Below are 15,124 nucleotides of genomic sequence, written 5' to 3' on the forward strand. Positions count from 1 at the left end.
GAGACGAGGGGCTGCAGTGACAAAATAAATGAGCGTTTTGCCTTCTCGTTTGTGCTGTTGGGAAAAGCTCCGAGGTTTTGGCGTGGTGGCGTGGTCATTTGCTGCGGGTCTTTCTGGAGTCAGTAATTACTCAGGAAAAACAGACGAGTGACCTACGACGCTGCCTGCTTAATGGCACGGTCTACGCTTCAAACCAGACTGGCGTGAGGTAAGACTAGAGCTATACGAAAAAGCTACGGACCTCTACGGAGTAAAACAGGAGTTAGTCAGGACAACTTGGGCTCTACGAAGACTAGGAGATCAAAACGAGCGATCCAGCGGCATCAGCGGTGATGGCCTCGTTCGTCTTGCCACGCTTTCATCACGTCAAGATGCCAGCTCTACAGTTCTGTAACACTTCCATCACTATCCTTTTTTATTTTTTATTTTTTCTTCTTCTTCTTCTTTTTATCTTTCCTCCGAGGACTTTGCAGGAACCTTCCTGGCGCTGAAGGAGTGGTAACCGGGCAGGCGACGACGTTATGGGGTCATGTAGGCGGGTGGTGTGCGTGAAATCCTGGTATGCTGCAGTGCTCCTGGATCGTTACCTGTCCCCTCGCCAGCTCCTAGAAGGCTGAGCCTGTGATAGCGTTGAGCTGCTTCATCAGCCCCTCCAAACTGGCCATCTGTTCACTCAGATCGTCCTGTTCGTAAACCTGCAGGTGCACAAACACACAAAAATAAGCGGGAGTGATACACAACATATATTTAGAATATTGTTGGTTTTTTTTCCCCTTATTCCTTTTTTTCTTTTTGCACAGTTTCGTCTCCTGGATCACGCGAGACCTTTCTCTCGGAGAGCCCTAATAGGAGCGAAAAGCTTATTCTAATTTCCCCATCTTTTCCGTTTCACTTATCTGCTTCTTCGGGGTTATTTTTTTCTCTCCATTATCGCTATTACTGTATCCTCCTTCGTCCTGCCAAAATTATTTCCTCCCCTTATCGCCGTTCTCCCCCCTCTTCCCTCTCCTATCTCCAGCAGCTCAGGAGAGGCTGTGCGAGCTGTCCCGTGGCTGCTATTAGCAGGGAATTTAAGCACTTCTCCCCTTTATCACATGCCCAAAGTCCATTAAAGCCCCCGAAAAAAAAGTTTTACTGGCTCGCCACAACTTTTTACAGCCCTCCTAATAGCTCTCCGCTGCAGCCTGCTGCCCGAGGTGAATTTTTCACTATCAGTGAAAAATTAACGTGTGGATAGGGGATTAGGGAAGACATGGTGATGAGCTTGGCCATCAGGCTGGCTCTCCAAGGTGCTGCTTACGTTTGAGGAGTCTTCCGTCTGCTTGTGGCCTTCCTCTGACACCTCCGGGGCCGTGGGCACCGAGACGGGCAGCAGGGGGGACCTTGCTTTCCCTGCCAAGCCGAGGGATGCTGTTTTAACCTGAGCCTTGGGAAGGTTAGGCCCTGCAGGGAGGAAAAAAAAAAAGGCACGTTAAGAAGATATCTCTATGAAAAAGGGGACAATTTTTGCTTCGAAATCCCTCGGGGCAAGCGCCGGCCTCCAGGCGGGTCATGGAGCAAGCCTGAAAAAAAAATGTAGTTCATCTCTCCCTGAAAAAAAAAAATTTTACTGACTTTTTATTCCAGCTCGGGAGGAGAAAAAGAAAAATCAAAAGAGATTACTGACGGGAAGGGACTCCCCAGGTCACCTTGCAAAACCCAAGTGAGATGGGGTATTCAAACAACGCATCGTGGATTTAAGGCTGAATATGGGGACATTTCAAGCATGCCTGCTCCTCCTAAAGTTCTGGCTTAAAAGAAGGAACAAAAAAATCATAAATAACAAACCCTAATAGGACAGCTTTTTTCTTAGTATCTCCTCTACCGTGATCTTCAGCCAGTTCCCTGTCCTTTTTCTATTGAACTCTCTTGTGTTCTATTTCTTTGCCCTTTTTCTGTTGTATTCTGTTTGTAAATGAATATTTCCTTAATTTATTTATGAAATATTGCCATTTTTCTCTTGCTGTGGCCAGTTCAGCTGGCTCTGGAAGCACCCAGCCGCCTTACAACACCGAACCACCTTCCCCTCAATCCCAAATTGAAAAACCCGTTCCTTTTCCCTTCCTCCTGCCTGATGAGCTCTGTTTTCTTATAGATCGTTAACAGGTCATTAAAGCAAAGCTTCTGAGCCAGGACTGGAGCTACCTGGAGAATTCCCCCAGCAGGTGGAGGCTGTGGATGGAGCGGCGTTGGGCTCCCCAGATCCCAACAAATCACCGTGGCCGTGACAGCCTTCTGCTCCTTCCAGCCCAAGTATGTAGCCAGGAGACAAGAGCTGTAGATTAACCTGCCTCTGTTTCAAATAATTGTGCTTTTCTTAATTAGTTTAAGGCAGCCAAAGCCCCGTGGAGCAGAAGAGAGGGCCAAATGCCTCCCTAAATCGAGCTGCCGGCGGCATGTTCATGAAGAGAGAGCCCCAGCAAACAAGGGCAGGAACACGGAGGGACTCACAAACCATTTCTTTCAGGCTGAGAATCTCCGATAATTTCATAGCTGGAGCTAGGGAAGTGTGAAAGCTTAATATGAGCTAAAAGAGATCACCACCGAGATACACTCGCCTCTTCCAGCTCCAGTTTAATCGCTAAAAAAAAACAAACAAACACGTAATAGCTGGCCCTTCAAACTTCTCTATCTCCGAGTAAGCAGGGAAGAAGCAGCTATCCCCAGAGATTCAATCTCCTAAGTGATGCACATTCAAATCAGTTTTTTTAAAGGAATGTTTCTCACCTCCATTTCTTAATAAAAAGGCTTATTTCCAAGGTATGGTATCCATCTCCATCCTTTTTGCCCTCTTAATGCCCTCTTACCTCCAATATATATATCTTTATATACATATAAATAAATAAATAGGCTTTTCTGATGCTTCCCATCGCAGCCTGCTTGGTTTTCATGGGCTCGTGGAGAAGCAAATATTTGCTGTGACGGCGAGGAGCTCAAGTGAAACGCAGCCTGCGTTTCTATCGTACTCCTGTAAATCCTGCGGTGAAAGCCACGTTTCTCATACGCGACTCATTATTTGCAGTAATTGGACTTAAAGACCCTCTTTTTCTGCACAAAGGCAGATGTTCTCTCCTGGATCTTGCTAATGAGAAGCCATAAGAATGATGAATACGTTCGGTTTGGGCGTCTCTTTGCCCTTTAGCTCGCGAAAGCAACAGGTGAATCGTGATGTTTGTCACTAAAATGACGCAGGGACGATTTGCCTTGTGCGGAGCCGGGTAGTTCAAGTTCTCCAGCAAGTGTTTTACAGCAGTGTTTCTAATTCATAATTAGACGAGTCAGCCCAAAAGAGGTGGTTTGCTAAACCTATTTATTTGTGCACATCAGGCCAAGAGGTACGACGATGGACATGAAATAATCCCAAGACAGCATCCATCCTCTTGACAGCGATACCTTGGGAGGGCTGCTTGGCATTCACTCAATGAGAGGTTAGGAAAATGAAGATGAATGCAGAACTCGAAAGGAGCTACTTTATGGAGAGATGGCAAGAAACTGGGCATAATGGAAAACGGTTGGAGTTAAAGATGAGTGCTGGTAGAGTTCCTCAAGATGATGGAGTTCAAAATGACTTCTGGTGAGGTTCCTCAAGATCTTCATTTAGGAGCAAAACTTGTTTATGCATTTTATGTATATTTTATGTACCAAAACTTAGTTTTGGTACATAAAATGGGCGTGTGATTATGATATCTATTACTATAGAAGGTCAGAAATACAGCTGGAGCTGTAATAACACAAGGAGAACTGCACAGACCTTTCTGCCAAGCTTCTGCTCTGGTGACCTTCCCCAGCAAGGGGCCTGGATGAATCGTCTTTCAGAAGATCCCCTCGCTCTTTTTTGGCTGCACAGTGAGCTTCCAAGGCTGGCACGGAGCAGCCACCCATTCATTAGGAGCCTAAAATTATCTGAGAATGAGTCATCTCTCTGAAAGAGAAGAATGGGGAAGCTTTGCTGCAAATTCTGCTGCTTCTGATCGCAGGAAATGAGGGAAGAGAAAAGCCTGCACGCCTCTCAACACAAGCTTGCAAGTGCCTCGGAGAAACCAACTGTGATCTTCAGAGGTATGAGAGAAGAAAATTTGGGTAGAAACAGGGTAAATAGCAATGCCATCCTACAAAGTGTTGTCAAACTGGTTGTTTTTATTGCTCTGGGTTCTTCAGCAAAGCAAACAATGTTTTGGGTCAGGCAAGGTCTTTGCCTGAGATCTGGAGATCTGCAGCTGAAGATCACTCGGTCTGCAGAGGCAGCTGAAAATGGAGCGTAGCAGAGATTTCTTTTGGTATCTCACGGCAATTTTTCTCTGCGCACTGACCCCTTTTTGTGTGGCTCTGCACTCCTGTCAATCCTTAATGCCCTTTGTCCTCGTGAGTCTTCCATCCCAAATGCCAAAACTCTTATCAGCCGCCAGCACAACAACAGGGATTTCAAAGTGGCCAAAAGGAAAGGAGAGATGAAAATCTCTTTTTCAGCCCTTGATCACAGCAAGCCTTTGTTTCTCTCTCGGCCAGCACACCTGAACTCCATCTTCCAGAAGAGGAGCCCCACGAGGTTGAGCATCCTGGAGGCGGCCGAGGTTTCTGAGTCTTACTGGAAATCCCAAAGTGTGTGGATTTTGTGCATGTGTGCAAAAACTGACTCCTGAGCATAGCAGAAATTTCCTATTTCGTGGAAAGCTTTCTGAGCTTGGTTCGCCAGTGGTTTCCAGACTGCCTAAACTTTCTGCTCCTGCTCACGTTTTTATTTATAAGGAGGAGCCACTTTTCAGTGGGCTATTCAACAGATTGCTTAAATACCTTTTGCAAATACCTCCAAATCCTGTTATAGTCTTTTTCTACCCTGCTGTTGTCCATCCTGGATATATATTGGGGTGCAGATAGGACTTTAATTTCGTAAAAACAGGATTTTTGGAGAACGAAGAGTGCCAAGACGTGTCCTGTACAACGGGACCATAAAAGTCCAAAATCAGAAATCAGGAGGGTAAGGTCAGACATGTAATTAAATAAGGATAATCTTTTCTTGCTCCCACGTCTCATACCTTTACCACTTTTTTTTTTCTAACCAGCACCTTTCCACCTATAAAAAAGTGTCAGTTTAAATGACTTAGAAGTTGAAACATAAAGATGAGACCAATATATATAACGGGGCTTGCTTGTTTCTCCGTGACTGAGTGCTCCCATTTAAGTAACACAGCGCCTCTCAGGAGAACAGAGTACGTAACCATATGAAAAATACGAAGCCTTCGCTGTTTTACATTATAGCTGGGGAAAAAAAAATATATATTTTTCATCGTGAAATTGAGTTTCGGCAAATGACTTTTGAGGTGATAATCAATAGAGGCTCGGCTCATTCCGCAAGGGAAATTGTTCTAAAAAGAGACAAAGTTTAATTTAGGAATCTCTGAGAGTCTGAGAAATAAAGCGAAAGGAGAAATAAAACACAGAAAGAGAAAGGAGTCATTTAATCACTCGCAAAAATACAGTACCGAGCAAGTACGGGGACTGCCTACTGGGGAGGTTTTTGAAGTAGCACTGATGAATTTCACACCTTTTTACGTGCCAGGGCTTCAAAACAGGTACATAAACTGTGACTGTGGAAAGGGCATTTCAAGACAAAACCAACACAGGCGGCTCAGATACGTGGAAACACGGCAGGGATTTGGTATAGCGCTCTTTTGTCTTCTCAAATGCTCTTCGTGGTTGTTTTCTTTTAATCTATTTGCTAGAAATAGTACATGGGATAAATAACTGTTAGGGAAAAACTGACTCGTTGGCTGGAAGAAGTATTCTTTTAGGATTTATATTAATTTTTTTATTTATTTTTTATTTTTTTTTTAGGGAATTCAGTGCTGTGTTCCATTGAAATGGGTCATTTCTACCAAAGGGGAACCAGTTCGCTTACCCAGACCAGCACCTCCATCCTGACTTCACTTTACACCTTCCAGTTGCCCTGTCAATTTTAATGAGACAACTCAGGTGGCTGGAGTTATCCCTGTGCTAATTAAACTTCACTGCACCGGGGCCAGGTTCCTCTAATAGACAGGGCTGACCCTTTTATGACACTTCTTTGTCACTTGAATGGAGAAAGCTTGTTTTCATGGAAAACAACACGGAGGACAAAGCATTCGAGAATCGAAGGGGTGGGAGGTAAAGGCTGAAGGAATAAAAGAGTGATTTGCTTTTGAATCTGGAATTTTGAATCAGCATTATTCCTATATTCACTTTTCTAGGGATAACTGTAACTTCAGTATCTGTGAGGCCCCAAACACTTGCTTTGTGAGATTATCATGCCCAGGATTCACTACTCGTATACAAATATACCCTTTTTCCCTCTTGATTTCATCACTTACTTGACTGTTACCTAATATTAGCCAAACGGGCTTTGCAAATCTTCAGTTTTATCTTGTTTGCTCACCCGCACACGGAAAGGATTTGCAGGACCGTCCAGGCAATATTTAGTTTCTGCTTTTTGCACAGGCATGTTGCCTGCCACGTCTTTCCCCCTCTCTTCACTTTTCCTCCCCAAACATCTGACATTGAGAACACAGGATTTTTTATTCTTTTTTTTTCCCAAGGAAGCAAAGACAAAGTGATAAGATGAGAATTTGGATTTCCAGCTACGCATTTTTTTTTTTGTGAAGTAGCAATAGAAAAAAAAAAAACACTTTTATAGTCTCACAAAAGGCAAAGGAGCTTGAAAAGGTTGAAGTTACAGCACGGTGACACCATATCAAAACCACCACTTCGGAGGCAGCGTTTCCCATCACTTGCTTCTGGGGAAGAAAAATGACATCCTAATTCAGGCGCATTTAAAGTGCAGCTGATCAGAAAGACCTAAAAGGAATTTTCATTTGTGAGTGGGGAAAAAAAATAAAAATCTTTCCCGTCCATTTGGGGGATTTATGTCGTATCTATAATGCAATGAGCTCGACACTCCATCAAACATTTTCTATTTAACCTGAAAGGGGACTGAGTCAAATCCCTTCGATGGCTGTGCACATGATTAGCAGCGAGGAGTGAGAGCAGCCTCAGTGGGGATTGGAAAGATCACGGACGTAGTCTCACGCCTTCCGAATAAGTGTTAGGAACCTCAAGTGCCTGCTCACCAAGCCGTGACGAAAAGGTGAGATCTCCTATGAAATATCAATAGGAAGGGCTTAATGCAAAGAGTTCAGATTGATGGCGATCAAGGAAAAAATTAGGGGGAAAAAAAGAAGAAAAATGGCAAATTTTAGCTTCAGATTTTGCTAAAGCCATGACCCAACACCGGGAGCGCGGCCTTTTTAATATTTATTCCTACCCTCGTGGCCAAATCCCCCAGAACTGAATAATGATGCCTGTATGTCTTTTTTTATGAACCAGATGATATAGTTTAACAGCTAATTATACAGAGATATACTGAACAGATAAAATATCAGAGGCGATACCCCCTTTTAGCAGCAGGTCAATCAAAGCCAAGAAAGAGCTCATCTATTCCCTGGGCCAGATCCAAAACCTAATTTCAACTCTAATATTGCCCGAGGATCGGTGAGAGATACCAGCTCTAGGGCTGTCGTCTGAATATTCCTCCCTCAACCTTGTCAGTCAACAGCTGTCAAAAATTCGTGCCTCACGCTTCCAAAACCCAAAATCACCATGGCTGATGGAGAAAGGTCCTCTTAACTTCAGGTTCCTGCTTTCTGAAGTCTTTGCTGGAAATCTCTGCAGCCCTCTCTTGCTTTTTTCCCCTTCTGAATTCTGCAGGCTTGTTCCATTCGTTCCGTGTTGTCTGAAGGGCTACGACACCTGACTGACACTTATTTAAAAAATAGGACAGCAAAGCAAAGAGTAGTTCAATAGATTTAAGTCATGATGAATCCATTCCTTATGGCCCGACTGCTTCATTTACACAGGACGTGTTAAAACGTCTCGAGGCCAAGAAAAACGCAGGGAGAACGTAATTAATTCTATCTATCAGGTTGAGAAAGGAAGAGTTATTCCAACATGGAAATTGCTAAGAACCTTTAATCACGAGCTTTGGAAAGTCACAAAACATCTGCAGAATTTCCCTTTCATGGTATTTATATGGCCGAGCTATCGGGCTAATGGAAGCATCAAATACACAGAATGTGAAATGAAACGTTGGTTTTTGACATCTTTTTTTTAATGTTTTCTCTCTTCACTTCCTTTCAGTTGTCCGGCTGAGTTTAAAAGGTGGCTGACCTCCCAATTTAAGCGAAAAGAAGCAAGAGTTTGAGAGCAGTGGGATTCAGGAGTGGGTACCGCTGGAGCAATCCAGTTGTGAGTGAGGACCAGCATCACTTCTGCACACCCCACTGCCCGGGGGCACCAGCAGAAGTCAACATTCACCGAGCAAACTTTTCTAAAAAGAGTTGCTAAAGGAGCCAACATCAGTCTGGCTAATGATTATGAGGACAAGTGCATTGGGAAAAGCAAGAAAAGCCACACAGAGAGAAAAATACATAGCCCCCGACACCACAAAATAGCCGGGGGGAGAGCAGAAATAAAGTTATACACAAATCTAAATGCTAGAAATTGTGATTTTAATCTAACAGTGAATACCATAGTCTGTATGCCATATATAACCCAGCCACTTGTTTTCATCTGCATGACGGAGGCCAGCACAACAGAATATTTCACTGCTTTAGCATTTGCTCTATTTGTTTTTCATGGCTTTCTGGCCAAGCGTCGCCACATTCAGCGCTTAATTTTGCCTAATAACAAAGTCCTGCATCTGCTTACGTGTGATTACTGACCTAAACCAAGGCAATTTTCTTTTTCAGGATGACAGGGCTCTGTGAAAATTAGCAACAAGCCCCATATTTATCTGTTTTTTTACCTCTCCTGGGATTCAAAGGTAAACTCCAGTTGACTCCCAGTCCAACACGATCCTTTGGAGGTACCTGTGCTTTGCTGGGGTAAGACAAGTAGAGAAAATGCTACATAAAAATGAATGGACTCTATTATATATAAAAAATAATTCCCAGTTCTAGTTGGCAAAAGCAGTTCTCCAACACGTAAGGATTTATCTCCTTCTGCCTGCTGTCAGAAACTGGATTACTCGCTGATGGATAGCAGGTGCTTCCAGTAAAAATGTAGGGATTTTTGGGGGGTAACTTGCTTGTTGCAAACGCTGAACTGCCATATGCTGTGTGGCAAGAAAGCCACGCTCAGAAAGCACTGTCAGAATGGAAAAAAAGAGAAGCTGAAATCTCAGAGGTCGTCTGAGCCAAACTGGAGATCATCCAAGGTAAAGGAGGAGGGTAAACAGTTAAAATGAGATGCCAGTCTGAAAATCCTTTTTATTTTCCTAAACTTCACTCAAAAGTGGCAATATTTTAGTAGCTTTTTATTTATTTATTAATTATAATTTCCTTTCTCTTCCTTCCATGCTTGTTTTTTTTTTTTTTCTTTTTTTAAATTTTTGAGTGGTTTGCACACTGGAGAGGATTGCAGTCAGTCCCTTCCCAGCATACATAAATAGTCCTTTCATTATCAAAAAGGCGAGCCTCAGAACAACTCAAGCAGTTGGCATTGGTTCAAGTCACTGTAGCACAACAGGAGACTGGAAACAAGACCGAATGATTAATCTGGCATCTCATTTAATTCATTTTTATCACTTGCTTGTTAGCTCTGATTTTGAGCTATTGCCTCGTCCTGAATTTTCATTCCAGATCGTCAGAATGAGTTATTGGATTATTATCATAAAAAACGTGTATATATTCATTTTCCACCCTGTAAGCATTTCTTCCAGGTATGGGACAGCTTCGTGCTGCTTGTTTTTTTTGGTCCTGAATTGAAAGCAAGTGGGAGCAGAGCCCAGCCCCTTACCTGTTTGAGACAGAAGTGGCGTGTAAGGGACTTTCGGTTCTATTGCACTCATGGGCGGAGGTAGCAAGGGGTTGGCGAAGCTGCGGAGCGGGTGCGTGGGGCGCACGCAGGCGGTGGGGATGGTCCTGCTCGGGGCGTCCTCGTTGCTGGAGTGCTCAGGCTGCGTCGGTGGTAGCAAGGAGGGTTGCTGCGGGGCTGGTCCTTCGTTTACAGCTGCATCGGTTAAGAAAAAACAACAACAAAAAAACAACAGTTATCGAAGTATTTTTTAGGTAGCGTTTCCTACTTTTACGGTCATTTGCAGCAGAAGGTACGGCGTCGCCCTCCGCCCTCCGCCGAGCGGCAAGGAACGCGTAAACATTTTCATCCCAAGTTATTGGCAGCTGAATTAAAAAACCAGATGTTGCTCAGAGCGGCCAGGTGCCATTTAAAGCAAAATATATCTTCCTTTAAAAAAAAAACAACCAACAACAAGCGTGGTGTTTTCATCTCCTTCTCCCTTTCCCCTCCATGCGCTTTTAAGTATTAAAAACCAATAAAAACGTAAATCTATCATGTGGAGATGGAAACAAGCTATGACTGTGGAGACTCATTACGTTCAGCATGACAGTGCAGCTCCAGTCATAGTGGAGGGAAGATAGACTCAAAGAAAGGACTTAATTAATTTCCACATAACCAACGTTGTTTTTCCTTGAGACAGCTGTAATGTTTAGTGTGCCAAAGCCCCAGGTTGCTGTTTTATCAGCCTAGATTCAAAGTCAATTCTTCAGAGGTTTCAATGTGCCACGTCGACCTTCTAATATCAAGCCCAGCCTCCCGATTTTCTGCGGAGTGTCTGAAAAGAGGCTTTCAGCCTCAACTTTTCTCATTTTCTCTTTTTCGGACCCTTCCCAAGCTCTTACCCGACTCTCCTTCTTGTGCCCCAAGGAGAAGGATTGAAAAAAAATGTTTCCTCTTGGCAAGAGCATCTGCAAGCCCTGCCATTATTTACAAGCAGAACGGGAAGGGAGCAAATTGTTTAGTGAAGAGCACGATCACAGCAGGACCATGTTTAATTTGAACGTGTTGTGGCTTTGTCCGACGTCTCCACAGTACCTGGATGGCTCACAGCACCCCACTTAATCCTGCAGCTTGTGTCAGGAAACAGGAATCTGAGAAAAGCTCAACCTTTTCGCGAAGAAAACAACCTTCTTGACTCACAGATAGCCGAATTAGTTATTACACCGGGACCCGAAATACTCCAGAGGATCGGGGTTCTTTCAGAGCCTGCTGCAACAACCAGAGCTCGTTGTGTAAATAACATGCAATTACACAGCCAAGTCAAATCTCGAGGCATTTTTATAATAATTAATGTCAAAGTATATAAGTAATTACTACCTACTAAGTGGCAAAGCAGTTTTGAGAAATGAAAATGAGGATTTTTCCTCTTTTTCCACGGCCCTGCTGCCTGTTCCTATGGCAATCGCGCAGACAGCCCCGGCGATATCGAACCCCACAGAAAGCAAACCGATTGCAGGATCAGACCAAGGTCAAAATCATCTACACTTTGTGAAAGTTTTGCTGACGGTGGTTCATTTTCCTTCTTTCCACCTTCAAGGCTTTTTGCATAATGAAGCCATTACCTAGCTCTGCTTCGCTTTCCTTCCTTGCCCGGCAGACCTCTCGCTGTTTTCTTCTCGGAGGGCAAACATTCCCCATAAAGCAGCCAGAGATTTAAGGATAACTTGCAGCAGGGCAGGGCAGGAATGTCGGTTTAACCCGTTCCACCCTTGCTCACTGCCCACACATTCAAGAAGACGTCAAAACGTCCTGGTGCTGAGGCTACCATGGCCGTGATGCTCTTCTCTCCCTTCTCCCACTCAAGGAAGATGCAAGCGAGACTCACGGAGGTATCCACCCCAGCTCACAACACTTTCTGGAGCAAATCCTTTGCCTGAAGTGAAAACAAAGCCTTTTGTCGTTGTTCGTAGCCTCAAAATGTCCTTCCAGATGTTTGTCAAAGCCTGAGCTACCCCGTGGAGCCCAGCACTGTTCACTGCAGCCTTTAAGAACAGATCTTTGGGGAAGCTCTCGTCCTGCTTGAAGAGACGAGGGAAAATAGATGCTTACTGCTACTCACCACCAAAAACTGAAGGTAAGTGGTCTAATGAAGGTGTTTCATGCTCAAGAAGACTTTTTTTTTTTTTTTTTTTTAATTATTTAAATTGCAAGCAGAGAATTCTGGAGGAGTCTGGAGGAGAAGGCAAGCCACGGGAAGGACTGCTGAACAGACAACAGTCACTTTATTATGGCTCAGCCATTTTTTATGTTATATTTACCAATTGCATGTTATGGCTGGCACTGTCATCAGCTGTCATCAAGCAGGCAAGCCAGCTATTACTCAAGGCTGGCTCTGGCTGGGGCCTGACTCTCCTTTTCGTTTTATTTACTTCCCTCTCCGGCAGAAAATTTATCCCGAAGATAAGTTGCGGCACTTGCATCTTCAGGTCAACGAGATGAAGCCTTCGAAACCAGAAAAAAGCCTTCCAAAAAAGGGTGTTCAAGCATGGCAGGATGCAAAGCAACAACCCTGCTAATGGCCTTGCACATGATTTATTCAGCAAGTGCTACGTCTTGATCAATAGGGTGCTTGGCCATGGAGGACCACAGGCAGGGAATTATTGCAGAGGGTTTTGTGTGTTTTGTGTTTGTTTTTTTGTTGGTTTTTTTTTTTTTTTTTTCTGACACAGATGCAATTGGTCAACCATCGAGTGAGTTTTTCACTGAGGGGTAAAATATATGAAAAATATATGAAAAGGTCTCTGAAAATAGATGGAAAAGTCTCTTTCACTGCTATTTTCTCCCCCAAAACCCCGCTCGATCATATTAAAACAACGAGAATGTAGTGTCACTGGAAAACAAACATGATTTTCCATGTGCCTCTGCTTCATGGCTGTGCTGTGGTGTAAGGCATAGCGAGGGAAGCGAATATTTCATTTGGGGGCACTCACTGTGATCGGAGAGCTCTGGAAGTCAATGGCCTTTGCTAGCAGGACGACCGCAACAGCTATAACAGATTGTCATTTTACATTTAATGGGCTTTGATAATGTTCAAAATACCATGCAGGCCTGATTACCCAGACCTCGATCAGCTGAAACCAGCCATTAGCCAAACAAGGCGATGGTGTGTCCAGCAGTTTTGAATTATTTAATGGGAAATTGCCTGAACTTTTGTGCATTAGCAACCTTTTGGTCAACTCCCAGGCATGCTGCACCTCAAAGACTTGGGCAAACCTATGCGTGTCCAGGCAGAACAGGCAGGATTTCGTCCATTTCTGGTTTGAAAAATCCTCATTTAGACGTGTGAAGCTCCTGGCTGGCTCAGGCAGAAGCTGTGGCTTTGGGGCTGTGCAAAAACAGTGGGTGCTCAGCTGATCCCCGAGCAGCCACGTCCCAGGCAGCATTTTCTTACCCTGTGACATGTAAGATTTCCCTAGCTCTTTTTCTGGCTGTGTATCACACTTCCAGCATTTTTCTCCAAGTCATTTCAGAAACAGACCCAAAAAATCATTTATTTTTTTTCCTTTTTTTTTTCTTCCATCTCCATGATTAGGCAAGCAACAGGTAGTTTTTTGTTTTTTTTTTTCAACGTCTAAAGTATATCATGCAAGGAACTGAATCTCCTTTGTTTCTGTGCGCTGCATTTCTGGAGGATTTGGTGCTGATTTAAGCAGCAAATCAAGACCTGATTATAGCAGTGAGGCCCTCCAGAGGAAATTGCCAACCGGCTTTGAAGGGATCTCAGCAAGCCCATTGAAGAGAGAGCGAATGATGTTGGGGTGATGAGCAGGACACCTGAACCCACTTTTTACCTACAATCCTAGGATTTCAATCATCGGTTCCCCGAGGACCTGTCTGAACCGACTGAAAGCAACAGGCAAGCAGAAGGGGAAATCAGTCCTTTCAAAATGAATCCCCCGCGGACGGGCAGCGCGGACTCTCTGCGATGCGAAAGAAGACGCGTAGCAGATTGACATTAATCTGTCAATAATTCGGGCTTGGTATGCAGTCGAGGTGAGGGAGAATTAGAAGGGAACGGGAGCCCTCCAGCTGTAATTAGTATGCCGGAGCACGCCGCCGAGGTTGGAACAAAGACCAGCTGGCTGCCACCTGCGGGAGAGGCTTGCGAGGAGCTCGTGGAGGTGAGGCTGGGTCCCAGACCACGCTAAGGGGATGTGGGAACACCCAAGCCCCAAATCTATTCCTGCACGAGGGCAGGATATGAACAAACAGGAGCAAATCTGAATATACAGCTCAGTCTAGGGAAGAAACGAGTGATGTCAGGCGAGATAACAGCATTCAAATGCATAAAAGGTAGCTGCAAAAGGAAGAAAATTATTTTTTTTTCCCCCTGTGCCAGCTACGATCCAAACAAGAACCAGCTGCCTTACGTTTTAGGATGTTAGACATTATGAAAACGTTTCTGGCAGCGAGGGCAGCTAAGCCTGGGAAGACACTGTGTGGAGAGGTCGTGTAAGTGCTGCTGGAGATGATTTTAATGCACGGTGCTACTGGATCTGCCCTGGGATGGAGAAGAGCTCTTGAAGCCTCAGTTTGCCTGGGAATATCGTTATGAATAAAGCAAAGGCAATTAAAATAGAGTGAAACAGGCCTGCAGAGAGGACAGGGTCGGATCAGAGATGCAATGATGTTTCATTTTAAGGGGAGTTGGAGTTCAGCACAGATTTTAAGTCACAACAGCCAACTGCTGCCACCAGACCGGGCTTATCCCAGCTCCCACAATGAACCCAAAAAGGGAAGCAGTGGGATTTGCATTGGCTAGACCTCTCCCATCCTACCCAGAGAGGAAACTATGTCCGAGCAGCGTGATAACAAAGCAAAATGAACTCACTTCTTCCTGCTCCAAAGGTCCTGTCCACAGCCAGGGTGGGGAAAGGCACCGGCCGCAGGGTGAACTGGGGGTGTGGGTATCCGCAGGTGGGGGACGGCAGGATCCCGGGGTACTGGGCGCTTTCCAGGGTGGGCACAGGGATGGCACTGACCACAGCTGAAAGGGAAGAAGAGAAAGAAGATGAAATGAGTGCTTTCAGAACAGCATTGCAATTCCTTCTTGCTCCATCCAGGACTTTCCTTTTTAAAATAACAGAGGATTACTATTCCTTGCTGCACTCCATTGCAAAGAACCTGGGGGAAAGGTAACAGCAAATATTTTCAATAAATCCGTGCGATTTTGAGCCGATCTGACAACAAATCTGTCCCG

At 44.5% G+C, this 15,124-nt stretch overlaps 1 protein-coding gene across 1 annotated transcript in view; it reads right to left on the reverse strand.

The window, feature by feature from the left end:
* Positions 1 to 605: 605 nt before the first annotated feature.
* The window catches only part of LOC311426607 (netrin receptor DCC-like), a gene marked incomplete at its 3' end in the record, with an annotated part of 357,717 nt that continues 343,198 nt past the window's right edge, over positions 606 to 15,124 (reverse strand). The window contains exons 26-29 of the mRNA XM_084503074.1: positions 14,756 to 14,911; positions 9,865 to 10,077; positions 1,301 to 1,443; positions 606 to 695 (exon numbers count right to left, since the gene is read on the reverse strand). Coding sequence (XP_084359200.1) covers positions 606 to 695; positions 1,301 to 1,443; positions 9,865 to 10,077; positions 14,756 to 14,911 — 602 coding nt within the window. The remainder of the gene's footprint in view (positions 696 to 1,300; positions 1,444 to 9,864; positions 10,078 to 14,755; positions 14,912 to 15,124) is intronic.

The sequence above is a fragment of the Aythya ferina genome (assembly GCF_964211825.1).
Source record: "Aythya ferina genome assembly, chromosome: Z".
Classification (NCBI taxonomy): domain Eukaryota; kingdom Metazoa; phylum Chordata; class Aves; order Anseriformes; family Anatidae; genus Aythya; species Aythya ferina.